Below are 22,188 nucleotides of genomic sequence, written 5' to 3' on the forward strand. Positions count from 1 at the left end.
CATTCCCGCACACCCTGTGGGTACTGAAACCTGTAGATAATCAACTCCATGGGTCTCATCACCTTTAACCCTCCAGAGGTAACTGGTGTGTTCTGAGGCATGTGGAGCTGTGTGCAACCTTTACAGGCCACAGAAGGTCACTTCTGGTTTTGGGGGAAAATCTGGAAGTGTTGTTTTACCTTCTGAAGCCTGCATATGGCCTCCACAGGCCTCAGAACACTCTCCAGAAGCGACCAGAGTATGGCTCTGGATGGTCCAGGTCGGGTCTCCCCTGGATGGTCCAAGTCGGGTCGACCTTGTGGGTTCAGGACCCATGGATTGTCAAATGCATGAGTCCTCAATCCACGGATAAAGAGGCCTGACTGTAATTCAGGTGTCTAGACCAGCGGTTTTCAAACTGTGGATCCAGGACCCCCCCAAGGGCTCATGACCTCAATTTTTGGTGATTCATGAAACTGACAGGGCACATTAGGTTATGTGCATGAAGAGTTAAGCAAGGTGCTACTTGGAGGAGGGGGAGCCACTGCTGTTCAATCACCATTATAGCCACAACCCTTGGCATTTATAAATCAGGCAGCAGCCTCTAGGGTCTCTAACAAGTTTGAGAATCACTGGTCTAGATTGTTTACTTGGTTGTTTGAAATGCGATAAAAAGCAGAGTTTTAAAATTTGCTGTGTGGATCATTAGATTGTGGGTTTCTGTATCAACTCTAAATTTGAGGCAGAAGCTGTTTTACCTAAAATTATACAGTTCTGTATCACTTGTCTGTTTGTGTATACATTCATTTCAATGGGGTTTACATAAGAAATGTTCTTGATGTGCCATGTCTAGTTATGTGTCACTCTGATTTTTGTAGTTTTTTTAAGGCTAAATCATCTGTCAGTTTTAAATTTAAACAGCTTGTAGTTGCGTATCAAGCACTCAGCTATTCATGCTGTTGTAATTTTGTCTTCCAGTCTGAAAAGGTTCGCTGGACCCACTCTGTAAAATCCTTTGAAGCACAAGAAATAACAGTGTGTGGGGATGTTCTGTTAACAGCAGCTTTTGTTTCTTATGTTGGATCTTTTACCAAACTTTATCGTCAAGAACTTGTAGAACGTATGTGGCTTCCATTCCTGAAATCACAAAAAGTAAGACTGCAATGCAAAACAGTAGCCTGGTATAGAACCTTTGCATCTTCTGGACTCTGGAACTTTTGCATCTTTGATATGCTTTAGCATGACATTTTAATGAAAACACAGTTCTTCATTGAAAAATACCATAATACTGGTCAACCATTAGTTGCCACTATTGACCAAGTGGCAACTAAATGGAGCCTTGTCAACTGTTTCATTTCTTTTCTTATCCACAAAACTGTCTTGTCAGATCTCTTGTTAACTTTATAGCAAAGTTATATTTCTCTTGGCTTCAAAGGTTCCTATTCCAATCAGTGAAGACCTGGACCTGGTTGCCATGTTGACTGATGATGCAATGATTGCAGCCTGGAATAATGAAGGACTGCCTGGTGATAGAATGTCAACAGAAAATGCTGCTATTCTAACAAACTGTGAGCGCTGGCCACTTCTGATAGACCCTCAGCTACAAGGAATCAAATGGATAAAGAATAAATATGGAACTGACCTTAAAATCATACATCTAGGACAGAAGGGGTATGTGTGCATTGGAAAAAAAAGTGTATCTGTGGATTGCATGCTTAAATGATAACAAGATACATTTTCCTGTCCACCCACAATGGTTTTTTAACCTATATAATCTAAAATTGCCATTGCTCTTTCAGAACAGTCCTCCTCCATTTTTTCCAACTGCTTACTTATCATGTGATGCCACTATAGAATCCTCCTGTTTCTTTTTATTGTCATCAGGTACTTTAGCATAATGCAGTGTTTCCCAAACTGTGGGTCGGGACCCACCAGGTGGGTTGCGAGCCAATTTCAGGTGGGTCCCCATTCATTTCAGTATTTTTTAATATATTAGACTCGATGCTACCATGGTATGTGATTGCATTTGAGAAAATGTTACAGACTTGTGCTTTTAACAACCTACTTTGTATATTCTTTTAACAATGTTAGTCAATGGGACTTACTCCTGGGTAAGTGTGGGTAGGATTGCAGCCTAGGCTTGTTAAAAATGTTCCTGCTTGATGATGTCACTTCCGGTCATAGCACCACTTCTGATGGGTCCTGACAGATTCTTCTTCTAAAAAGTGGGTGCCAGTGCTAAATGTGTGAGAACCACTGATGCAATGTATCTAGCTCTTACAGTTGAAGGTGCTTCAGGGTTGCTGTTAACATGCCACAAAAAGGAATTGGTCTGATTTTTGTCACAAGGATTCTCCCAAACAATTGTTCAGTCTTTTCCAAGTGTCTTTAGGTGGAGACAGATAAAGGCATGTGGCCTGGTAGATTTCAGTTTTATTTTTTAACTAGAGGAAAACAAAGTCAGAAAAGAAGGAATGAAGCAGCTTCATGTGGACAACAGCATACTTTCAAGGTTTTGAAGGGTGGATTCTTTGGTAGCTGTTGGAAAACAGCAGTTTCCCCATTGTCTGATAAAAAGCATATAGGGCAGGCACAGTCAATTTCATATAGTGCCAGGAGAACCAGGATGGTGTAGTGGTTTGGGAGTTGGACGTAGACATGGTGGATTCAGGTTCAAATCCCTTTCAGCCATGAAACTTCCTGGATGACCTTGGGCCAGTCAAGTTCACAATAATAATAATAATAAAACTTTATTTTTATCCCACCCTTCTCCCTAACGGGACCCAGGGCGGCTAACAACATATTAAAAAACAATAGAATTTAAAAAAACATTAATACAAACAGATAAAAACATTTAAAAACACACTACAGGGCCATAAAAACAGTAGTCAGATTAAAAGAGTAAAAGAGCAGATCACCGAGGAATCAAGCCTGTAAAACTAAAAGATGTATAAAAAGTTAAGAAGGCCAGAAATCAGAAGGCTTGTTTAAACAACAGTGTTTTCAGGCCTCGCCGAAAGCTCTCAAGAGAGGGAGCCATTCTCAAGTCAAGGGGAAGGGAGTTCCATAATGTTGGTGCCACTACCGAGAAGGCCCTATTACTTGCAGCCACCCCCCGGACCTCCTTGGGTGGCGGCACTTGCAAAAAGTCCTTCTCTGATGACCTGAGATGGCGAGCCGGATTGTACGGGAGTAGGCGGTCTCTAAGATATCCTGGCCCAGAGCAGTATAGGGCTTTAAAGGTCAAAACCAGCACCTTGAATTGGGCCCGGAAACGAATGGGCAGCCAATGCAGCCCCCGGAGAAGCGGGCTGACAGAGTCAAACCGCCTGGCTCCGGTGACCACACGGGCCGCCGCATTCTGTACTAATTGTAGTTTCCGAACCGTCTTCAGGGGCAGCCCCACATAGAGCGCATTACAGTAATCTAACCTCGATGTCACCGTGGCATGGATCACTGTGGCCAGGTCTGCACGATCCAAGTACGGTCGCAGCTGGCGCACCAGCCGAAGCTGAGCAAAGGCCCCCCTAGCCACAGCCGCCACCTGGGAATCCAGGAGCAGCTGCGAATCCAGGAGGACCCCCAAGCTGTGAACCTGCTCCTTCAGAGGGAGTGCAACCCCATTCAGAGCAAGTCGATAATCCAGCACCTGCATCAAGGATTTCCGAACCAGGAGAGCCTCTGTCTTATCCGGATTTAATTTCAACTTGTTCACAGGGTTGTTGTGAGGACAGAAGGAGGGGAGGACTATGTATACCACTCTGAGGTTCTTGGTGGAAAGATGATATAAAAATGTGAAAAATAAAAATAGTGCATGGGTGGGGAGTTGGGTAGTGCTGTGCTCCTTGGTCCACTCAAGATGTGTACTTGGTGGTGATCCTGGCCCCAGACCCACTCAGTATCACGACTGCAAGCTGTTCTGCCCCCAAGCGGCCGAGCTGCCGCCACCCCCCCCCCCGTCTCACCTGCTGCCTCCCTTCTGGAGGCCTTTGGAAGGTTGGGGAGGCTGCATACGGCTTCTCTGACCCTCCAAACACCTCTGGAAGGGTGGTAGTGGGTGGGATCATTGGAGGGCAGCATTTCTGGGTGGTCACCGCGTACCCCACCTATCCCCCCAGTACACCACTGTGTGTTCTGGGAAGAGAAGCGGAGAAGCTTCTGCTCCTGCTGGCAACAGTCCAGCTTCACTCTGGGAAATATACACATAAAAATGCAGAAAGCTTGGTGATGTAACCTATGCTCATTTAAATGGTTATTTCAGATGCCCTGCTTTTTCCACCGTTGCTCAAGCTGGCTTGCAGCCACAGATTTCTTCACTTCCAATAGACATATTTTTACTTCAGCTCCAACTCCTGTTTTGTGTTTTTAAATTAAGGTTATTGGAAACTATTGAAAGAGCTTTGGCTTGTGGAGATATTATCCTGATTGAAAACTTGGATGAAACCGTGGACCCTGTACTCGATCCTTTGCTTGGAAGACACACAGTTAAAAAGGGAAAGTAAGTATACATGGATGTGCTCTTGATGAACCATCCCCAACACATACAGAATTTATCTGCGCAGACCAAAGGTAAACCTGAGGAGAGATCCTCCTTGTGATTTGCAAAACAGAATCCCCAGCATCCCAGATCTTGGGGAGGATCTTTTCCTGAGTATAGTGTTTGTCTATGGTGACAAACACTGTTCATGTTATGAGTAAGACTTCAAGGATGCACACTGTGGTGAACAATGTATAAATTGAATAAGCAACAAAGTGTCCTGAGGCCTTAAAAAAAATATTTTATCTATTGTGAAATACATTGCCATGCTTAGAGTTGCATCAGATGCATTAAGTGTATTCTCTGTTTGGGGATAGATGGACCATGCATACAAGTGCACAAACACACACAAATATAAAGAGTGAAACCAAAAGATCATGAAATGCAAGAAGTATACCTTCAGAAAATTGACTGTTGCCACGTATTCTGTTCCTTCCCGCTAATCTGAGACATTTTTGTGGACAACTTAGATACAAAATGAGTACTGTGACCATTTACTTCAATGGTAACCATAGCCCTTTGACTCACTGGGGAGCTCCTCTTTGTGCTGACATGGGCACAAAGAAGGGAATGGGGAAGTCAGTATGCTCTATAGCAGAGGTGGCTGGGGATTCAGCTGCCTGGGCATGTTAGCAATTGGTCCCTCTTGCCAGTCAACTGGGTTGTGGAAGAAGAGGGCTAGAATCAAAGGGAGAACTGACCTGCACATTAGATATATTAGAATGTGCATCCTGGGCTCCAGTCAATGTCATTGTGTAATGATGAGAATGGGCACTTTACTCTTCTATACGTTTGAACTTTGTATGGAAATGTTGTACACTATACCTCTTTAATTTCATTCTCTCTCTGGCTGGCTGGCTGGCTGGCAGGCAGGCAGAAAACATAAGACTCTTTGTTGTAGCATGACTTCTCCTCTGACACTGAATAAGCAATGATCAGTGTATTTTCTGAGCATATGACAAAGAAAATTCATTCATATCTTATCTTAACAGGATCATCCACTGACTCATTGATTGGATATTGTACTGCCTTTAACCTACACTCAATACAGAATATGGAAAATACACATCACAACTTAGTAAAGTTTTTAGCGTTTTGTGTTTTTTAATTTATTTATTTTAGAAATTGTGGTGTGTATGTGTGTGTGTCCCAATAAAGACTGGAATGATACTCATGATAGATATGGTGCAGACCAACAGTTGAAGTTCATTAATAATTGGAATGTTGTAGAGTATGAAGTAATGAATACTAATTACTCCTTTCATGTCTGACAGCACCCTGTGGACCAATACATCAGCTCAGACTTTAATTTGGTTCTAGTAATGGTTTTATCAATAGTACATTAATTCTGTGTTTGAAAAGATATACAGTTGAACCTGACCCACACAGTAGCTTCTGCTGTCATAAAATGACCACATAGTGACAACAACTGGGTAATTACAAATAATTAGACCTACTGAGCTTCAGACAATCCTAATTTTAAGTAAAATATATCTTATGATATCAATCGACAAAAAGCGTTGCTGGGAAGATTTATCAATTTGTGCTCTTTTCAAAGCAAATTTACTAGCTTTGCATATTAGCAAACCTGCTGACCAGTGAAGCAACTTCATAAAATTATATCCCATCTCTTGTTATTGATGTTATTCTTCAGCTGAAAACTTGGTATGTTGAGGAAGATGCCAAAAGATCAGATTATGTGTAAACAGCACCTGGTCGCCATTGACTCTAAATAAACATTGTAGAGTAGTTTTTTGTCTATTAACTGTTCCAGAGATAATTGGTTTGGCACATTAATGCATGAATAATAACTTCCTGTAGTGGGCCCGGACAGAGATAGCGACACTGACTTTAAGGAGTTAGAATGAGTCCCCAGAGATCTGCCTCTAAGTTGTTTTAGAATTGATACTCTTGAGCAGTCCTTATGGAGGTCATGGTTGCCTTATGAAACATTAATTGTATTTCAGGATGTAAAATGCTGATGGCTTTTTCATTTGTAATAGTTATCTGATGGTATAAAACTCTGTTTAAAACACAGTTTCCGTCTGCCTGAGATGAGACAGTTCTATAAGTCTTCATGTAACAGCTAGGCAATTAACTCTGCTGCTACACAGAAATGGCTTTCTTTGCCTTGGAAAGTCATACCAGCTGTGCAACTTTCCATCAGAATTTTTTCTCCTCTGCTCTAGTTTGACCAACGTGTGCAATTTGCCTGCTGTGATTGCTAAGTAACAACTCTTCTCTGCCATTCTGTGCCCCTGATATGTTCAAATGGACTCTCTGCATTAGCTGCTGGAGTTCACAAGTTGGATGCGGAAGCTTTTAATTTCAAACAGCAGGTCTTGAAGTAAAGCTTTTTAGGCACTCTTTGAAAAGTCCTTTTCCACTCAAAGTAGGGAGATATTGTTCACCTTTCGTTTCTTGCCCAGAAATCTGTCTGCCACCTCTCTCTACCTTGACTGCTGTTCTGAAATGCAGTAGTGGGAGTCTACTAAGTCTACTTTTTTCTTTTCTTTTGTGGTTTAACTATTAGGAGGCAGAATTCCTTAGCAGAAATTATTTGCATCTTCATCAGCTTTCTAAAAACAGGAAGGATAATTTAGTAGATTAGATGCCAATCTTGCAAATACTTCCCCTTGTTCCTTTGTGTTTCTGCATGACAAACATGGTACATGCTCCAACCTCCAACCTTCTAGAGATCTCAATCAGCTTACCCACCACAGTGTTTTTTAGATAGGTACTTGGGGATTACATCATCAAAACCTTTAAGCCCCTAGCCTATATTTAGGGTCTATGAAGGGCCAGCCTGTCCATAAAGTGCATGTATGCTACAATTCCTCCCGCACTTACTAGGTGTCTGAGATTTCCCACAGACCCAGGGCACCCCAGCTTTGAACACCCTGACTCGGGCAAATTGGCACCGGAACAGTCAGGCCATAAGGAAACATCACACTTGGAGCTATGCTGATCCAATCAGCCTTCGTTGCCATGGCAACCAGGATGCTACATCTGGGAGGATGTGAACAGATCATGTGCAGTCTGCAATAAGGGTTTCAGAAACCTAATCCATGATGTGCAGGGAGCATAAGGCTAAGGGCTTTCAGCTACCTCTCGTTGCAAAGAAAGGCAGTCCATCAACCTCATGAGGCACCTCCCAGTAGAAGGGGGACTGGGGTAAGCAGTAATCTCCTCCCCCTACCGTACTACCACCAAACCATTCTGAGGCTAATTTAAAAGAGGACATTGACTTCACTGCTAACCCAGTGCCATCCAGTCCTTGCTACAGCCTCTAGCTCCAGAAGACAGGACCCTGGGAGTACAAGATCAGTGGATCTTGAGCCCTAGAGATACACAAGTACTACACTAGAAAGTAAGCCCCACTGAACACAGTCCAAAGAAACATGCACAGGATTGCAGTATACATCAATTGCCTAGGTGATAGAACTGCAGTTTATACTGCCGCTGTCCATGCTTGCTATTTGTCATCATTGGTGCTGTTCCATGTATATGGAGTGTACCTTACAGCGCAATCCTATGCTTGTTTACTCAAAGTAAGTTCCACTATGTTGAGTGCGGCTTATTCCCAGATGAGTGCGCATAGGATTGCAGCCTTAAGTGAATTTTTAGTTAGGTTTTACTTTGTAGCTGGTTATATTGAATCTGCTGTTTTATTGTTATCTATTAGTTTTACATAATGTATTGCTTTTTTTTACTCAGTAGAATACTAAGTTATGAATCCGGCCCAGCATGTACATGTCCTTTGAGTTGTTTCATGTAGGTAGTGTGGACTAAGATTGAAAAAGATTTTGTGGAAAAGGTGGGTTTTGATAAGGGATTTCACAGAAGGCCTTGTGCATGTGTTCTGAGAGGCAGTTCCAAACATAAGGGACACTGTGCAGCAAGGCGGAAAAACCAGAGATGTTGTAAGGAGTAAGAGACCTTCAGACTGTAGAGGGCCATGGAGCCAAGGTCATGGGGAGAAGTGTGGAATAAAGTGTCTGAGAAATAACGAAGGTCAAGTCCATGGAGGGCTTTGAAGTGCAGGATAGGAAGCTTCTTTGCTTTTGGGAGCTTTAATAACTCAGGCCTATGAAATTGAGAGTTGGAAAAACTTTTTCCCCCAAAATTTATGGTGTTTTTATATGACTTTGGGGTGTTGATTCCAAAAATAGCATTAGTTTTGCCCTGTCACATCTAGTTTTGGAGATACAGCATTGTCTCATTAGTTAATGGTCCAAGCAGTTTCCTTGTGAGGAAGCCTATGCCATGGCTTAAACCTGGAAGCCTACACTATGGCTTCCTCATGAGGAAGCTGCTTGAATTATTCACTGTGCCATATCTCCAAAACTAGATGTGATAGGGCAAAATTGAGGCGGCTTTTGGAATCAGCACCCCAAATATACCCAGGAATAGGTCTGACTATTAAAACAACAAATTGTGTTGGCCTGTGTAACTGGTTGGGCAGAAAGGTTTAAGCCAGTGGATCCCAAAGTCCAAGTAGAACTCATGTAAGGCTTTGTGGGGGTGGGGGGTGGGCAATGTGATTGCACTGCTGCTGGGCAGGGAAAGTTTTATACACTTACCTGTGGGTCACTACGGTTCTCCAGGAGGTCTGGGGAGCCTGCAACCTCCTCTGCAGCCCTCCCTGAAGCTTCAAAATGTGAAAAAACCCCTTCTGGTTTTTGTCCTGAAACAGGAACTGGTTTCCCCCCTTTTATCCACATTTTGATGCCTCAGGGAGGGCTGCAGAGGGGGTTGCAGGCTCCCCAGACCCCCTGGAGAGCTATAGCAACCCACAGGTATGTGCAAAAAAACCCTTCCTGTCTGGCAGCTGCACAATCGTAGCGATCACGTTGCTACCGATTTCTGGGCCATTTCCCTTAAATATTGCTTTTCTGGTTCCCCTGATGGCTTATGACCCACCAGTTTGGAACCAGTGGTTCCAGTGTTTCTCAAACCGTGGGTCAGGACCCACTAGGTGGGTTGCAAGCCAATTTCAGGTGTGTCCCCATTCATTTCAATCTTTTATTTTGAATAGATTAGACTTGATGCTACTGCATTTTGGGAAGTGTTACAGACCTGTACTTTTAACAAGCTATTATGTATATTCTTTTAACAAGGATAGTAAATGGGACTTACTCCTGGGTAAGTGTGGGTAGGATTGCAGCCTAAGATTGTTAAAAATTTTCCTGCTTGATGATGTCACTTCTGGCCATGATATCACTTCTGGTGGGTCCTGACAGGTTCTTATTCTAAAAAGTGAGTCGCGGTGCAAAACGTGTAAGAACTACTGGTTTAAGCAATACAAGGAAGACTTGACAAATTGCAAGGACAAATTGCAAGAGGAGTAAACTTTCAGTCACAGAAGAGTGTGCAAACAGGAGTAACGTCCCTTCATGCCAATACATAACCTTATCAGTCTGCATCGACTTGCAAATCTGCACCTTGCCTACAGGAAAGAGGCACTTTTTTTTTCAAACACTCAAAACTAAGGTAGCATGACTTGAAAATTAGCAAGATTGTAGTGGAGGGGTTTTAGGAAGTGTCTGCTGCTTTGTGATAGACCTGCATTCATAAAGAGAATTGCGCGCACACATACATACAGAAAGCTGGAAAATGGAATTTTTCAGTCCTTAGAAATATGGAGTTGATAAAAGTAAGTGGATTTTTTTAAATAGTCAGTTCACGTGCATCTGATACATGATTCATTTTCAAAGGATGGAGTTCAAGGCATACCTTTCAAGGATGAATGAGTGAGGTTTTCTAAAAGAGGGGATGGCTTTCAGTCAATTGAAGATGGTAGAACTGAAGGAGCAAAGGTTATATAATGAAGTTTCAACACATAAAGGTAGAGAGACAAGAGAATAGAGAGCTTTGAAAGTAAGAACAAGAAGTAAGTAGGAAGATTGTATAGGGATTGGAGCATGGGTATCACATTGTTTAAACCAGTGTTTCTCAAACTGTGGGTCGGGACTCAGTAGGTGGGTTGCAAGCCAATTTCAGGTGAGTCCCCATTCATTTCAATATTTTATTTTTAATATATTAGGCTTGATGCTACAAAGGTATGTGACTGCATTTGGGGAAACGTTACAGATCTGTACTTTTAACAAGCTACTATGTATATTCTTTTAACAATTATAGTCAATGGGACTTACTCCTGGATAAGTGCAGGTAGGATTGCATCCTAGGATTGTTAAAATGTTCCTGCTTCATGCTGTCACTTCCGGTCATGACATCACTTCTGGTGGGTCCTGACAGATTCTCATTCTAAAAAGTGGGTCCCGATGCTAAATGTGTGAGAACCACTGGTCTAAACAACCCAAGAAGGGAATTATTTTTGGCAGCTTCTTTGTAAAGAGTTGAGAAGAGGTGTGACATGGGAAAGCCCAAGAGAAAAAGTTTTTAGTAGTCAAGGCTCGAAATGACTGGATAATTAACTAAAGAACAGAGAGGAAGGATTGGATTTTCATAATAAAGTAGAGGCGGCATGTAACAAAACATTTTCATGTACTAGCCCTTGATTACTCTTATTTCTACTTAGGTTTCTCAAATCTTTTGGGAACACAGGAGAAAATTAACAGGAAGATAAATTGATTTGTTTAGGGGAGGAGCTGTAACTCATTGGCAGAGCAGAAGCTTTACCTGAAAAACTTCCAGATTCAATCCCTGGCACCTCTAGGTAGAGCTGGGAAAGACACCATCCTGAAACCCTGGAGAGCTGCTGCCAGTCAGCATATACAATATTGATCCAGCTGGACCAGTGATGCAGTTCAACCTAAAGCAACTTCCTATGCTAATGTAACATGTCCAATCCTATCCACCACCTCATGATAGTGTTCAACCATGCCAACAGAAGCTGTGCTGCGTGCTTGGGGGGAGGGCAGCTAATGGATGGCCTGCAGGAGAGAAGTAAAAATTTCTTCAATTTTTAGTAAAATATTTTTACTCCCCGATAGGCTTCCCAATTACCTATACATCTCCTTGGACTTATGCCAGCTATATAGCTGGCGCAAACCCAAGAAGATCCAGAGGCAGGGCAGGCAGAAAAATGGGAGATAAGGTCCAGTCACTGTGTGATTGTCACTGGATCCACCCCCTCTCTCCCCAGTACGTTGCCTGGTTCCTCCTGAGCACAACCCATGACCCCTCCTCCCCACCCCCCACTGCCAGCTTATAAGCCTCCTGGCGTTATTGCCGCATGCACCCCACTTCTCACCCTTTGAGGCAGTGGCCCAGCAATGCATAACAGCAGCCCTGCTTTTGCACAGCAGCAAAGGACCTTATTCTGCCAGAACACTCGTTTCCCTCTTTCCAAGGGAACTTGATTTTTTGTGTGCATGAAGAATCAGAGTAACAATAGGTATGTGTGTGTACATGCACAAATACTTCTTCATTTTCTCTAAAAGCCTATACAGACTTCTCATTGTTCTGTATAAGAAAGAAAAGCATCTCCCTACAACTGTTTCTCTGAGGTTTTTAGTCCTTTTCAGTGCTGAGTTCTGAAAATAAAGCCCATGCTACACTACACCTTGAACTCCAGTGCTAACCTCTACATAAGCATCTTTCATTGAATCTGATGAATTGATTCAGTGGTATAATATAACCGAATCATAAGAGAGCAATAGCACAAATGCTTATTTTTCCCAGACCTCCGATTAACAAAAAATTCCAGTATAGCTGCAGTGATAAAACTCACTGAATCATTATGCAATGCTTGCCTTTCATAGTTGATAACCACAGAAATTGGTGATAATTTATTACTTCTGTGCACTGAGCTCCTATAAAGTAGCATTTCAATACAAAATTCTTGAATTCATTTTGTGATGAGGCATTTTAGCATTGAAATAGCACAGTGTTGTTCCCTAGGTAGGTTTCTTATAAACAAAGCAAAACAGTGAGTTAGACAATTGCCTTCTTTGTTCTGACACTAATTTCTGATTCTCATATTCTAGTTTCCTGGCAAGGTGGGACTGCACAATCTGTTGTTTACAAAAGTTCATCATGCAGCCAGTGCTATGCACTCAACATTTACTGCACATACAGATAGCAAAGAGGAATATGCATAATTTGTCAGATTTCATCAAAATAATTACAATACCAGAAAAAGAGAGAGTGTGTTATTATTTGAACATATAGTGTAGGTTAACAATAAAGTTTGAGGTTTGTTTCAAAGAGTTTTTTCTGCTGCCTGGATTGTATTTTTATCGTTTTGGATGACATGATATGTGTACAATTTCTAGTGCTTCTCCCCCCTAAATGCTTCAGCTGGGCTACTCACCTTGTAGATTGTTTAAGCATTTATTGCATTTTTGAACGTGTAAAATTTCATTCTGTATGTTGCTTTTAGGGGAAAAGACACCAATCTGTTTTTAAAAAACCTGTAGAAATACTTTGGGAAGAGAAGTTTCTTAATTACTATACCTTATGGCTCCTAACCAATTAACAATGTACTGATAGCTTCTGGAGCAAAGTATGGCAATTGCGAATGGTTTTATCTCTAGTGGAGATAGTGGTTTGTACTAACCCTATATGAAATACAGTGGTTGATGCCTACAAGGCACTTATATATGGCAAGTGGAATGCACTGTCTTGCAGTTGTTTTCTCTGACCTTATAATGCACTTTTTCTATATATAATAGGATGAATTGCATTTTTCAATGCTCTGCATTGTAATAGTCTTCATTTTAATGGATTCCAGGTATATCAAGATTGAAGATAAAGAATGTGAATTCCACAAGAGTTTCCGCCTCATCCTTCACACTAAGTTGGCAAACCCCCACTACAAACCAGAACTGCAAGCTCAAACTACCCTAATTAATTTCACAGTCACAAAGGATGGGCTGGAGGACCAGCTGTTGGCCAAGGCTGTTAGTATTGAGCGACCTGATCTGGAGGCTGTAAAGGTAATCTCATATGCTGATTAATCAGTTGTCCCCCAAGCAGTTTCAGCATGCTCTACAAAAAGCATGCATCTTTTCGGGTCCAGTCCTAAGGAGTGTGTGCTGGCTCACCACCAGCGCGCACTGTGGCAAATGTGCCATAAGGCACGTTTGTGGGCCCGAGCGCTGGTGCTAGCCTGGCACTGGGCTAGTGCCAGTGGAGCACTGGACCTCAGCCACTCGGCAGTTGTGCGGACCACCAGGCAGCGAAGAGGTAGGTGGAGGCATGGGGGAAGGCAGGGAGGAAGAGGTGTACCAGGAAAAGGGTGCAGGGAGGGAGGGAGGCGGGACCAATGGAGCTTCACTCCACCAGATCCTGAGCCTCCGTGTGGCCATCCGACAAGGAGGCTCCTCATTCTATGCCTACCTTTGGGTTGTCATAGAATCGAGTTGCCCCATTGCGGGGCTACTCGCTTTACCCGGGGAGTAGGTAGGGGAGTAGGGGAGTCCCCTTCTCCAAGGAGCGGGCGGTGGCTGCCATTTTAGGTCCCACTGTAGCCCCATGTGCCAGGCAGCTCAGAATTGGGCTGTTAGTCATTTGTCCTACTGATTAGTATTGAACTGAATTTTTCTGAGGTTTGATTTTCTATGCAAGAGTGGCTATTTCAAGGGAGAAAAAATGATTACAAAAATCTCTCCCTTTCATTCGCCTTCCACATTTTTATGTTCCTGGTCACAGCCATAGTTTTCCCCATTTGGTTCTGCTGCAGAGCAATTTTTTTTTGTAAACTTGAAGCTTCAGCATTTACATGGTTGCTGCCAGTTACAAAGTATCTAGTGAACATGATCAGATTTGCCAATATGGTTATGACTCTGAAGGCAAAAGAAGCCCTTCTGCTGCCTTCAGTTTGAATGCAGGGAAGAGTAAATGTATCCCCATAGCCTGTGATGCACAGCAGGACTTTCATCCCATTCCTCTGTATGTAGTCAATGAGTTGGATTGACTGTAAATGGTAATGCCCATTTGAATGCACTTACATAAAACTTTAGCAAATAAGTAGGAACAGCTCGGGTATAACATCTTGTTTTGTCCTGTGAAATCAGAAGGTACTTGGGTATACATCTTGAATGTACAGACATGTATGAACCAGGCCACATGCTTATACTGTGAAGACCCAGTTCATATGTTCCATTTGTACATGTGAGCATGTACCCAAAGATGACTAAGAACTCACGGGAGGAGGAAATAGTATATAGTGTCTAAATAGACTCTTGTTTCTCGTTATTGTTGTACTCTGTTTTAAATTCACCTTTTCCCATTATGTTTCTTAGTCTCTTCTGACAAAGCAACAGAATGATTTCAAAATTCAGCTGAAGCTTTTGGAGGATGATCTGCTGTTTCGCCTTTCCGCTGCTGAGGGCAGCTTTTTGGGAGATACTGAACTGGTCGAGAAACTTGAGTCTACTAAGTCAACAGCTGCAGAGATAGAGCTGAAGGCAATTTCAACTTTACCTTTCAATTTTTGTTAATTTTCAAAGTGACATGTGCCATCCAGAATATACTGGCTTTCCAACCTCTGGTGATGTGCCAACCTCTCTCCTACCTAACACTCTGGATTGGAAAAGTAATAGGTAGATGGAGCAGAAAAGGAAGTGTGGAGGAAAGGAGTGTTGTGCACTATCAGAAGAGAGTGGAGGGGGAGAATCCCAATTTTCATTGGGACTGAGGCACAGGCTGTGAAGAATAAATCCCTTTCATACAGTCCTGATTAATCCCCCCAACAGCTACTCTTTAAAGAGGGGGGCAAAAACCATGGCCAAACTGCACAATAACTTCCAGAAAGGTTGCTATGTTGATCTGTTGCAGCAAAAATAACAAAGTATAGCAACTTTGAACACATTTATGAATACATTTATTTCAGCATACAATTTGGTGAACTACAGCCTACTTCTTGAGATGCAATTTCACAACGACTCCATATAAGGTTATGCTGAAGTAAATACATTTTTAAGTTTTGCAAGGCTTTACATTTAAAGTATCAAGTAGTTTTGTTCCAAGACATCCAGCATTTGGATGGTAGCTTTTGGTTTTATTCTCAGGCAAATGTCCTTAGCAAAGCTGTAACCTTAAGGGAAGTCCCCTTCAAAGACTTTTATTGTTTCCCAAGTCATTTTATTATACAAAGTGTTGCTGCGTCTGAGCTTGTCGTCTTCCTTTTAAAGTGTCTTTCACCATCCACCTCTGCAGCAATGCTATTCTTGGCACAAAGTAGAAGCAGTGTTTTAACCTGTATCAGAGTAACCTGGAGACTGTGTCAAAGAAACTATAAACTATTTTCCTCTTCCTCTTGAATCACTGATCTTGATTTCTTACAAATATCACAGTTTTAGTTTATTTTCTATTATGTAGAGTGGTGTGTGTTTGTTTTGTTACTTGTGATAAATATTTTGCATTCAGATTTATCATGAATACAGATGCTAGATTTAGTGTTCCACTGGAGCCAGATCCCTTGCACAGAATGCCAGGGGTCCACTTTGAGAATTGAACTGTCAATTTACTGATATGACAACAATGGCTTCCTTATTTTATTTTCAAATGCGTTGTCCTGCAGGTAGCAGAAGCCAAAGAAAATGAAGTCAATATTAATGAAGCCAGAGAGCTTTACAGGCCAGCTGCTGCAAGAGCATCCCTTCTTTATTTTGTCATTCACGATCTGAGCAAAATCAACCCCATCTATCAGTTTTCATTGAAGGTTTGTTGGTTGTCTTGTTCTGCTAGTAAAAAGCAAGCACAGTGCAGCAAACTTAAAAAAACAAAGATTTGCATCTTACCTCTTTCCCAAAAGACACAAGATGGCTAAAATACAAAAATAAAAACAAAAAATACAAAATCAAGATAAAAACAAGAAAGCATTAAAAGATTTAAGAATTAACATGTAATAAAATCAAATGCCTTGATAAGGATCTTTAATTGCTTTCTAAAGGAGAAAAGGGATGGAGAACAGCAAACCATCTGTGGATGAGAATGCCACAGGGAGGTAGCCACCACCAAGAAGGCCCTCCAATATCTCCCCTCCAAGTGCACCTCCAATTGTCCAGGGAAGCACAAGAGGGCCTCCACTGAAGTCTCAGCCCACAAGCTTCTTGGGATTCAAGATGGAGTTCAGGAGACTGACCATTTTTACAGGAAAGTTCAAGTAGAGTCATGGAGCCATTGCCACTCATGGTGATACATTTATTTTTGCCCCCCCCCCTCGTTGTCTCTGGTCAGTCAGGTTTTATTTGTTGTTCTTATTGATTGCTGTAACACTAGCAGTGTACATGGTTCTTTACATAAAGACAGGCCCCTGCTTTGGAAAGCTTACAATCCAAATATTAACACAAAGGAGACAACAGGAGGAAAGGGGGATGAGGTCATAGGTAGATGGGGAAGAACAGGCAGTTGTTTCAGTTCTGGAGTATAGTCGAGGTAGAATGAAGCTCTGAGGATTGCTTATGTAGTATGCTGAAATGTGGCAAAAGCTGCTTGACAAAAGAGGGGAAAGAAAAGAGCCTGTAAACCCTGGACTACAATTACTCTCTTGTACCACCTTACTAAAAATAATTGTTGGTCTCTGTAATGTCCATGGCGGGCGGTGGCCCCGTCCCTGGGGTGGTAGGTGAGCGCGAGGGGCTTACCCGGCCCTTGGACGACAGTCGGCGGCAGGTTAAGAGACGGGAGGCAGGTACGGATGCTTGACACAGCCGATTTAATAGTGTCAGCTGCTTTACATTCATCAGGGCTGTTACTTCACAGCCTTACATACATTATGCTGACTGGTGACGCCGACATTGAATGGTCTCTTGACCTGACCCTCCCCGTCCCTGGCTGTCCTCCGTACAAGCCTTCAGCTCGGACTCCTGTGGCCCGAGGTCTGGGCTCTTGGCAAATACAGCCCTGCTGGTCTGGGTCAGGCTGCCTGGCCTTGGGAGGGCCCCTGCTATTTCTGCGATGGTTCCCCAGCCAGCTGGTCCCCTCGGGGTGTAGTGAGCTTCAATCCCCCATCTCCACGATCCCGCCTCTCCAGGGATCGCTCTCTGTGTCCAGGAGGGCCCTGGGTCTGGGAAGTCTTCCCCCCAGCCTCCTCTGGCCAGGGCGTACCCCCATCCCCTGCCTCTGGAGGTCTCTATCCCCTCCCTTCGATCGGGAGGCTGCTTGCCCTCTAGCTGTCCTGGGGCCTTGCTCCCCTCTGGAGAGGAGCCACCTCTCTCTTCCCTCCCCAGGCTCCTTATGAGGCCTCTTCCCTCTTGGGCTGGCCCCACCCTTCCTAACCACATGCCTGCCTGATGTTCCCAGCTGGCCCTCATTCCCCCTCCTGGGTATGTGCTCTGTACTGGACCCCAGTCCTGCGAGCGCTCGGGTTTTACTCTCGAGGAGACCCCTATTCCTGAGGAGTTCTCAGCCACCCGGGATGGATCCAGGTGACAGTCTCCAACTTCAAAAGGACTTGTAACAAGAACCAATTTAAGAAGAGGATATCAGAACACTATACTGTGTTTCTGACACCATGAGTTGTATACAAAGACAGTGAATTCTTACTATGACCCTTTGAAATTAATGGGACTTAGGTTAGTGACCCAACTTACTCACTGATTTCAATGGTGCATGGTCAGGATTCTGTGGGATGACATTCTACTAAATAAATGAGTTTGCATTTTTAGTAATGACTTCCTCCATTATTGGCATGCAGAGATTATTTGAAACATGTTAGGAATGGAATGGAATGTAGCAGCTAATAAAATATATGCAGTACTTTTGTGTTGCATACAGTGTTCTTGTGCAATGGAGCTCTGTCTATATCTGAAGGAAGGCTGTGAAGTTCCTTCCTTAAAAGCAGTAGTATTCAGCCATGAATAATATCTGTGCTCTTGCTATATATATATGTGTGTGTGTGTGCTATTTATATTATTACTTGAGCAGTAAATACCATTGAATACCATTATTACAGTAATATCATTAGCAGTAAATACCATTGAATTCCAACAGTTCGCATTATCTGGAATGGGGCATTGGTGATCTTGTTTCCCAAGAGATGATGCATTTATTGTTGTTGACATTACAAGAGCATTCTAGATGCTCCAGCTGCAAATAATGCTTCTCACTAAAAAAGGATTCTGACAAGTGAGGTAAATTAATCCTATGTTCTTTTAGGCTTTCAGCACTGTCTTTCATAAGGCAATTGAGCGAGCAGAGGCATCGGAGGATATCCAGGAACGCATCTCCAACCTGACAGAAGCCATTACATATTTCACTTTCCTTTACGTAAGCCAGGGACTTTTTGAAAAGGACAAGCTTATTTTTCTGGGCCAGACAACTTTTCAGGTGAGAGAGAGTTCATTACAAATATTCTAAGGCTTTCATGGCTGGATGAGTTTAAAACATAATTTAACATGTTGCTTGGGTCTTTAAGCCAAGGATTAAAACAAATTGTAGGATCTAGTCCCAAAGTTTCACTTTCAACTTCAGAAAACATTTTCAAGAGTTACAAAGAATTTGTATCCTCTGTTATTTGGCTACTGGCTTAACTACCAGGTCCTTCCTGAATTATACTCATTTTAACATACTAACTACTCTTTTGCCTGTTCATCATTAACACAATTTCTTATATAGATTTCTCCTCAAAGTTTTTTATTCTATTTGAGTGCTAGAAGCCAGGCATTACTTATACTGAGAATCTCTTCTTTTTTGTTTTTATGTTTATTGTTTTTGTGTCTCTGAATTTCAATGTCCTCTCTAAAGATTCCAGTATGATATTGTTGCACTATAGAAAGAACCTGAGTATGTTTGAAATTTATTTGGTGGCCAGTTCTCTCAGCTTGTTAATGAGAATTAATTATTCTTTGATTGTTATTTGTGGCATTTCAGATTTGGCATCCTGTGCTGGCATAGCGCAACAGCACTGTAAATTATGTTGCATGGGTTACAAATATTTATCAAGGACATATTTGACTGCCAAAGCCTTGATCACAAGTCCCTCCAAGCCCATGCTTTCAGGTTCAATTGAGAAGAGTTTCTGAAGAGACAGAGGGGGTGTGGAGACTGCCAGTATGTGCACTAGCTGAGGGCCCATGGCTACATAGGGCTCCCTCACCTAGTTGTCCCCTGAGCCCAATACTAGTAGCATCCAATGTGCCATGAAACGTAGGTGGTGGGGGCCATGGCAAGGGGCAATGCAAGACTTTGCTCAGGTTTCCCAGCAACCTGGTGTCTGTACTGTGAGGATTTTTTTTCCCTCTTCTGGAATTAGAGACCATAGGCAAGTATTGTAGCTCCATTGTTCAAGGCTAGTCTAGACAACTATCTGAAGTTTTGAAGTTATTTTTTTATAAGTAAGGAGTTTTCAGGCAACATTTATTTTGGGTAGAGAAATCAGGGCTAGGATTTTAGGCAGTCTGAGGAGCAGGCCCAAAATCAGCACCTAATACTGAAAGGGGCTGTTTTTGGATTCATTTCACTATGCCCCTTAGAGGACAAAAAGAGCATATCTTTCAGCACATAAGAAGAGGGGGAAGTTTTTTTTGGGTTAAACACTGAGCATGCCTAATGAGTGAAGTAGAAACAGAAGTAATTCCCACAACTGAGGAGATATGAGGTGCATCATCATCAAGCCTTTACCACAGCCAGCCCTGATTCTGTTTATAGTCCTGACCCTTAAAAGGCACAAGCTGCCTTTTGGGTGGTATTTGCCACTGGCCATTGTGTGGGCTGCAGTGTGTGCTGTAGTGCTAGTTTCTTTCCTGGGTGGGTGTAGATACGTTGAGTATGTTATCGTGTGAATTGGTGACTATGGCCAAATGGTTGGAAATATTGTATACTTTTTTGTTACTTATGTATATAATAGAATGGTGTATGTCTTTAATCTAATGACCTTTTCCAATTTTGTTCACCTTCTAGATTCTTTTGAGAAATAAAGAGAAAGAACTTGCTGAATTGAATTTCCTGCTACGATTCACAGTTGAACACACTTACAAGAGTCCCGTGGATTTTTTAACTATGCAGTCATGGAGTGCCATTAGAGTAAGTTCAGCAACAACTATTCAGATATTATGTCCTATTTTTAGATAATGGAAAATGCAGTACCTCGCATATCTGAACAGTTTCCAACTTAGCTATGAGTGTCTTTTTCATGTTTTAATGCATTTATTTCCCTACATTTAACTAGTCAAAAACATTCCATTATAAGACCTTGACTCGTTTATATAGCTCAGTGGTAGAACACACATTTTGCGTTAGAAGGTTCCAGACTCAGTCCCTGGTATCTCCAGATAGTACTGGGAAAGGCAAGGAAAGGCCTGTAACCTTGGAGAGCCACTGTCAGTTAGTGTAACCAATGTTAGGTCTGGCTCAGTATAAGGCAGCTTCTTTTGCTCTTATATAGGAACACATATAAAATGTAAACCAGGTAAAATATATGGTCTTGTAGCAAGCTGGTTGAAAATGTTTTACTTCTCCTATCCATATATATTTGGGGAAGCCTAATTAACATTCTGAGAATCCTAATTGTACTTGTTTGTACCTGCAACCTCTTTGCTGCAATTGTCATTAGGAATGTGTGCTTCTCTAAGAGTTTTCATCATTATGGATGGAAGATGCAGTGGTCTGACCCTTTCCTAATTTTCCATGAGATGTACTCTTATCATCCACACTGGATCCCACACTGGTTCTCCAGTATAAATGTGAATGTTAACCAGGAACCAATAAGGATTGGTAGGCCATGGAATAGCTGAGGCTTGACAGAAACCTAAACAATTTGCTGCATTGTTAAAATATAAGTGATTTAAGGAAAAACAAATCAGCACCATTTCAATAAATACCACTTGTTTTTCTCCTAGAGCAAATAGTCTATGTGCCAATAACTCACACTTGTCATTGATGTGTTACAGGCCATTGCCTTGATGGATGAATTCCGAGGGTTAGATAGAGATATAGAAGGTTCTGCTAAGAGATGGAAAAAATGGGTGGATTCAGAGTGTCCAGAAAAGGAAAAACTTCCCCAGGAATGGAAAAACAAAACTTCCTTCCAGAAACTTATCATACTAAGAGCATTACGCCCAGATCGAATGATATATGCCCTGAGGTATAATGTTTAGTGCCATATGTAGCATTTGTATGTATTATTGGTTACTTCATTTATATACTGTATATGGGCAGATATAAGCTGCAGTCTCTGCCCAGTGGTACTTACTCCAAAGGTAAGTGTCTATAGCATTGCAGTCTATTGTACTGCAAAATACAAACAACAAAGAGGGCCCGGCAACAAAATGTTACATCTCCCCGACCCTAATACATTTCGACTAAAGCAGGCCAGTTCTTTCTTTCTGATTCACTATGCTGCTGCCACCCCATGTTCTGATTCCAGGTTTTTCCAACAGAACATAGATAAAAAAAACATAGATAAACATTAGAACATAGATAAACATTAGAACATAGATTAAAAAAAAACTTCAGACATTATGTGGCAAGTCTGTTGAACTATAAGCTGGGCTAGGGTTACATGAGCACTTGATTGTGGCTGCCTTAATTTCAGATACATGGAGGCTGTTTCATGTGCTGTTCCATTCCACCCTGGGTACCTGAAGAGACACCTTTTAAAATAGCAACTCTCTCATATTTAGCAGGGAAACTGCAACTCAGGGTGGTTTCCCTTGCAATAGTTATTTCCTGGTATATTTTTTATGGGCATATATTAGCTACATTCTCAGTCACACCACTGCAGCCCCTCCCCCTTTTTTGGTAGTTTGCAGTAATGTTGT

At 42.2% G+C, this 22,188-nt stretch overlaps 1 protein-coding gene across 1 annotated transcript in view; it reads left to right on the top strand.

Annotated features, from left to right (window-relative positions):
* DNAH11 (dynein axonemal heavy chain 11) overlaps positions 1 to 22,188 on the top strand; it is a 189,915-nt gene that overhangs the window by 146,334 nt on the left and 21,393 nt on the right. The window contains exons 63-71 of the mRNA XM_066631428.1: positions 958 to 1,131; positions 1,415 to 1,650; positions 4,355 to 4,477; positions 13,215 to 13,419; positions 14,728 to 14,892; positions 16,008 to 16,148; positions 18,587 to 18,757; positions 20,330 to 20,452; positions 21,319 to 21,512. Of these exons, the coding sequence (XP_066487525.1) occupies positions 958 to 1,131; positions 1,415 to 1,650; positions 4,355 to 4,477; positions 13,215 to 13,419; positions 14,728 to 14,892; positions 16,008 to 16,148; positions 18,587 to 18,757; positions 20,330 to 20,452; positions 21,319 to 21,512 (1,532 nt within the window). The remainder of the gene's footprint in view (positions 1 to 957; positions 1,132 to 1,414; positions 1,651 to 4,354; positions 4,478 to 13,214; positions 13,420 to 14,727; positions 14,893 to 16,007; positions 16,149 to 18,586; positions 18,758 to 20,329; positions 20,453 to 21,318; positions 21,513 to 22,188) is intronic.

Source organism: Tiliqua scincoides, chromosome 5 (genome assembly GCF_035046505.1).
Source record: "Tiliqua scincoides isolate rTilSci1 chromosome 5, rTilSci1.hap2, whole genome shotgun sequence".
NCBI classification, from domain to species: domain Eukaryota; kingdom Metazoa; phylum Chordata; class Lepidosauria; order Squamata; family Scincidae; genus Tiliqua; species Tiliqua scincoides.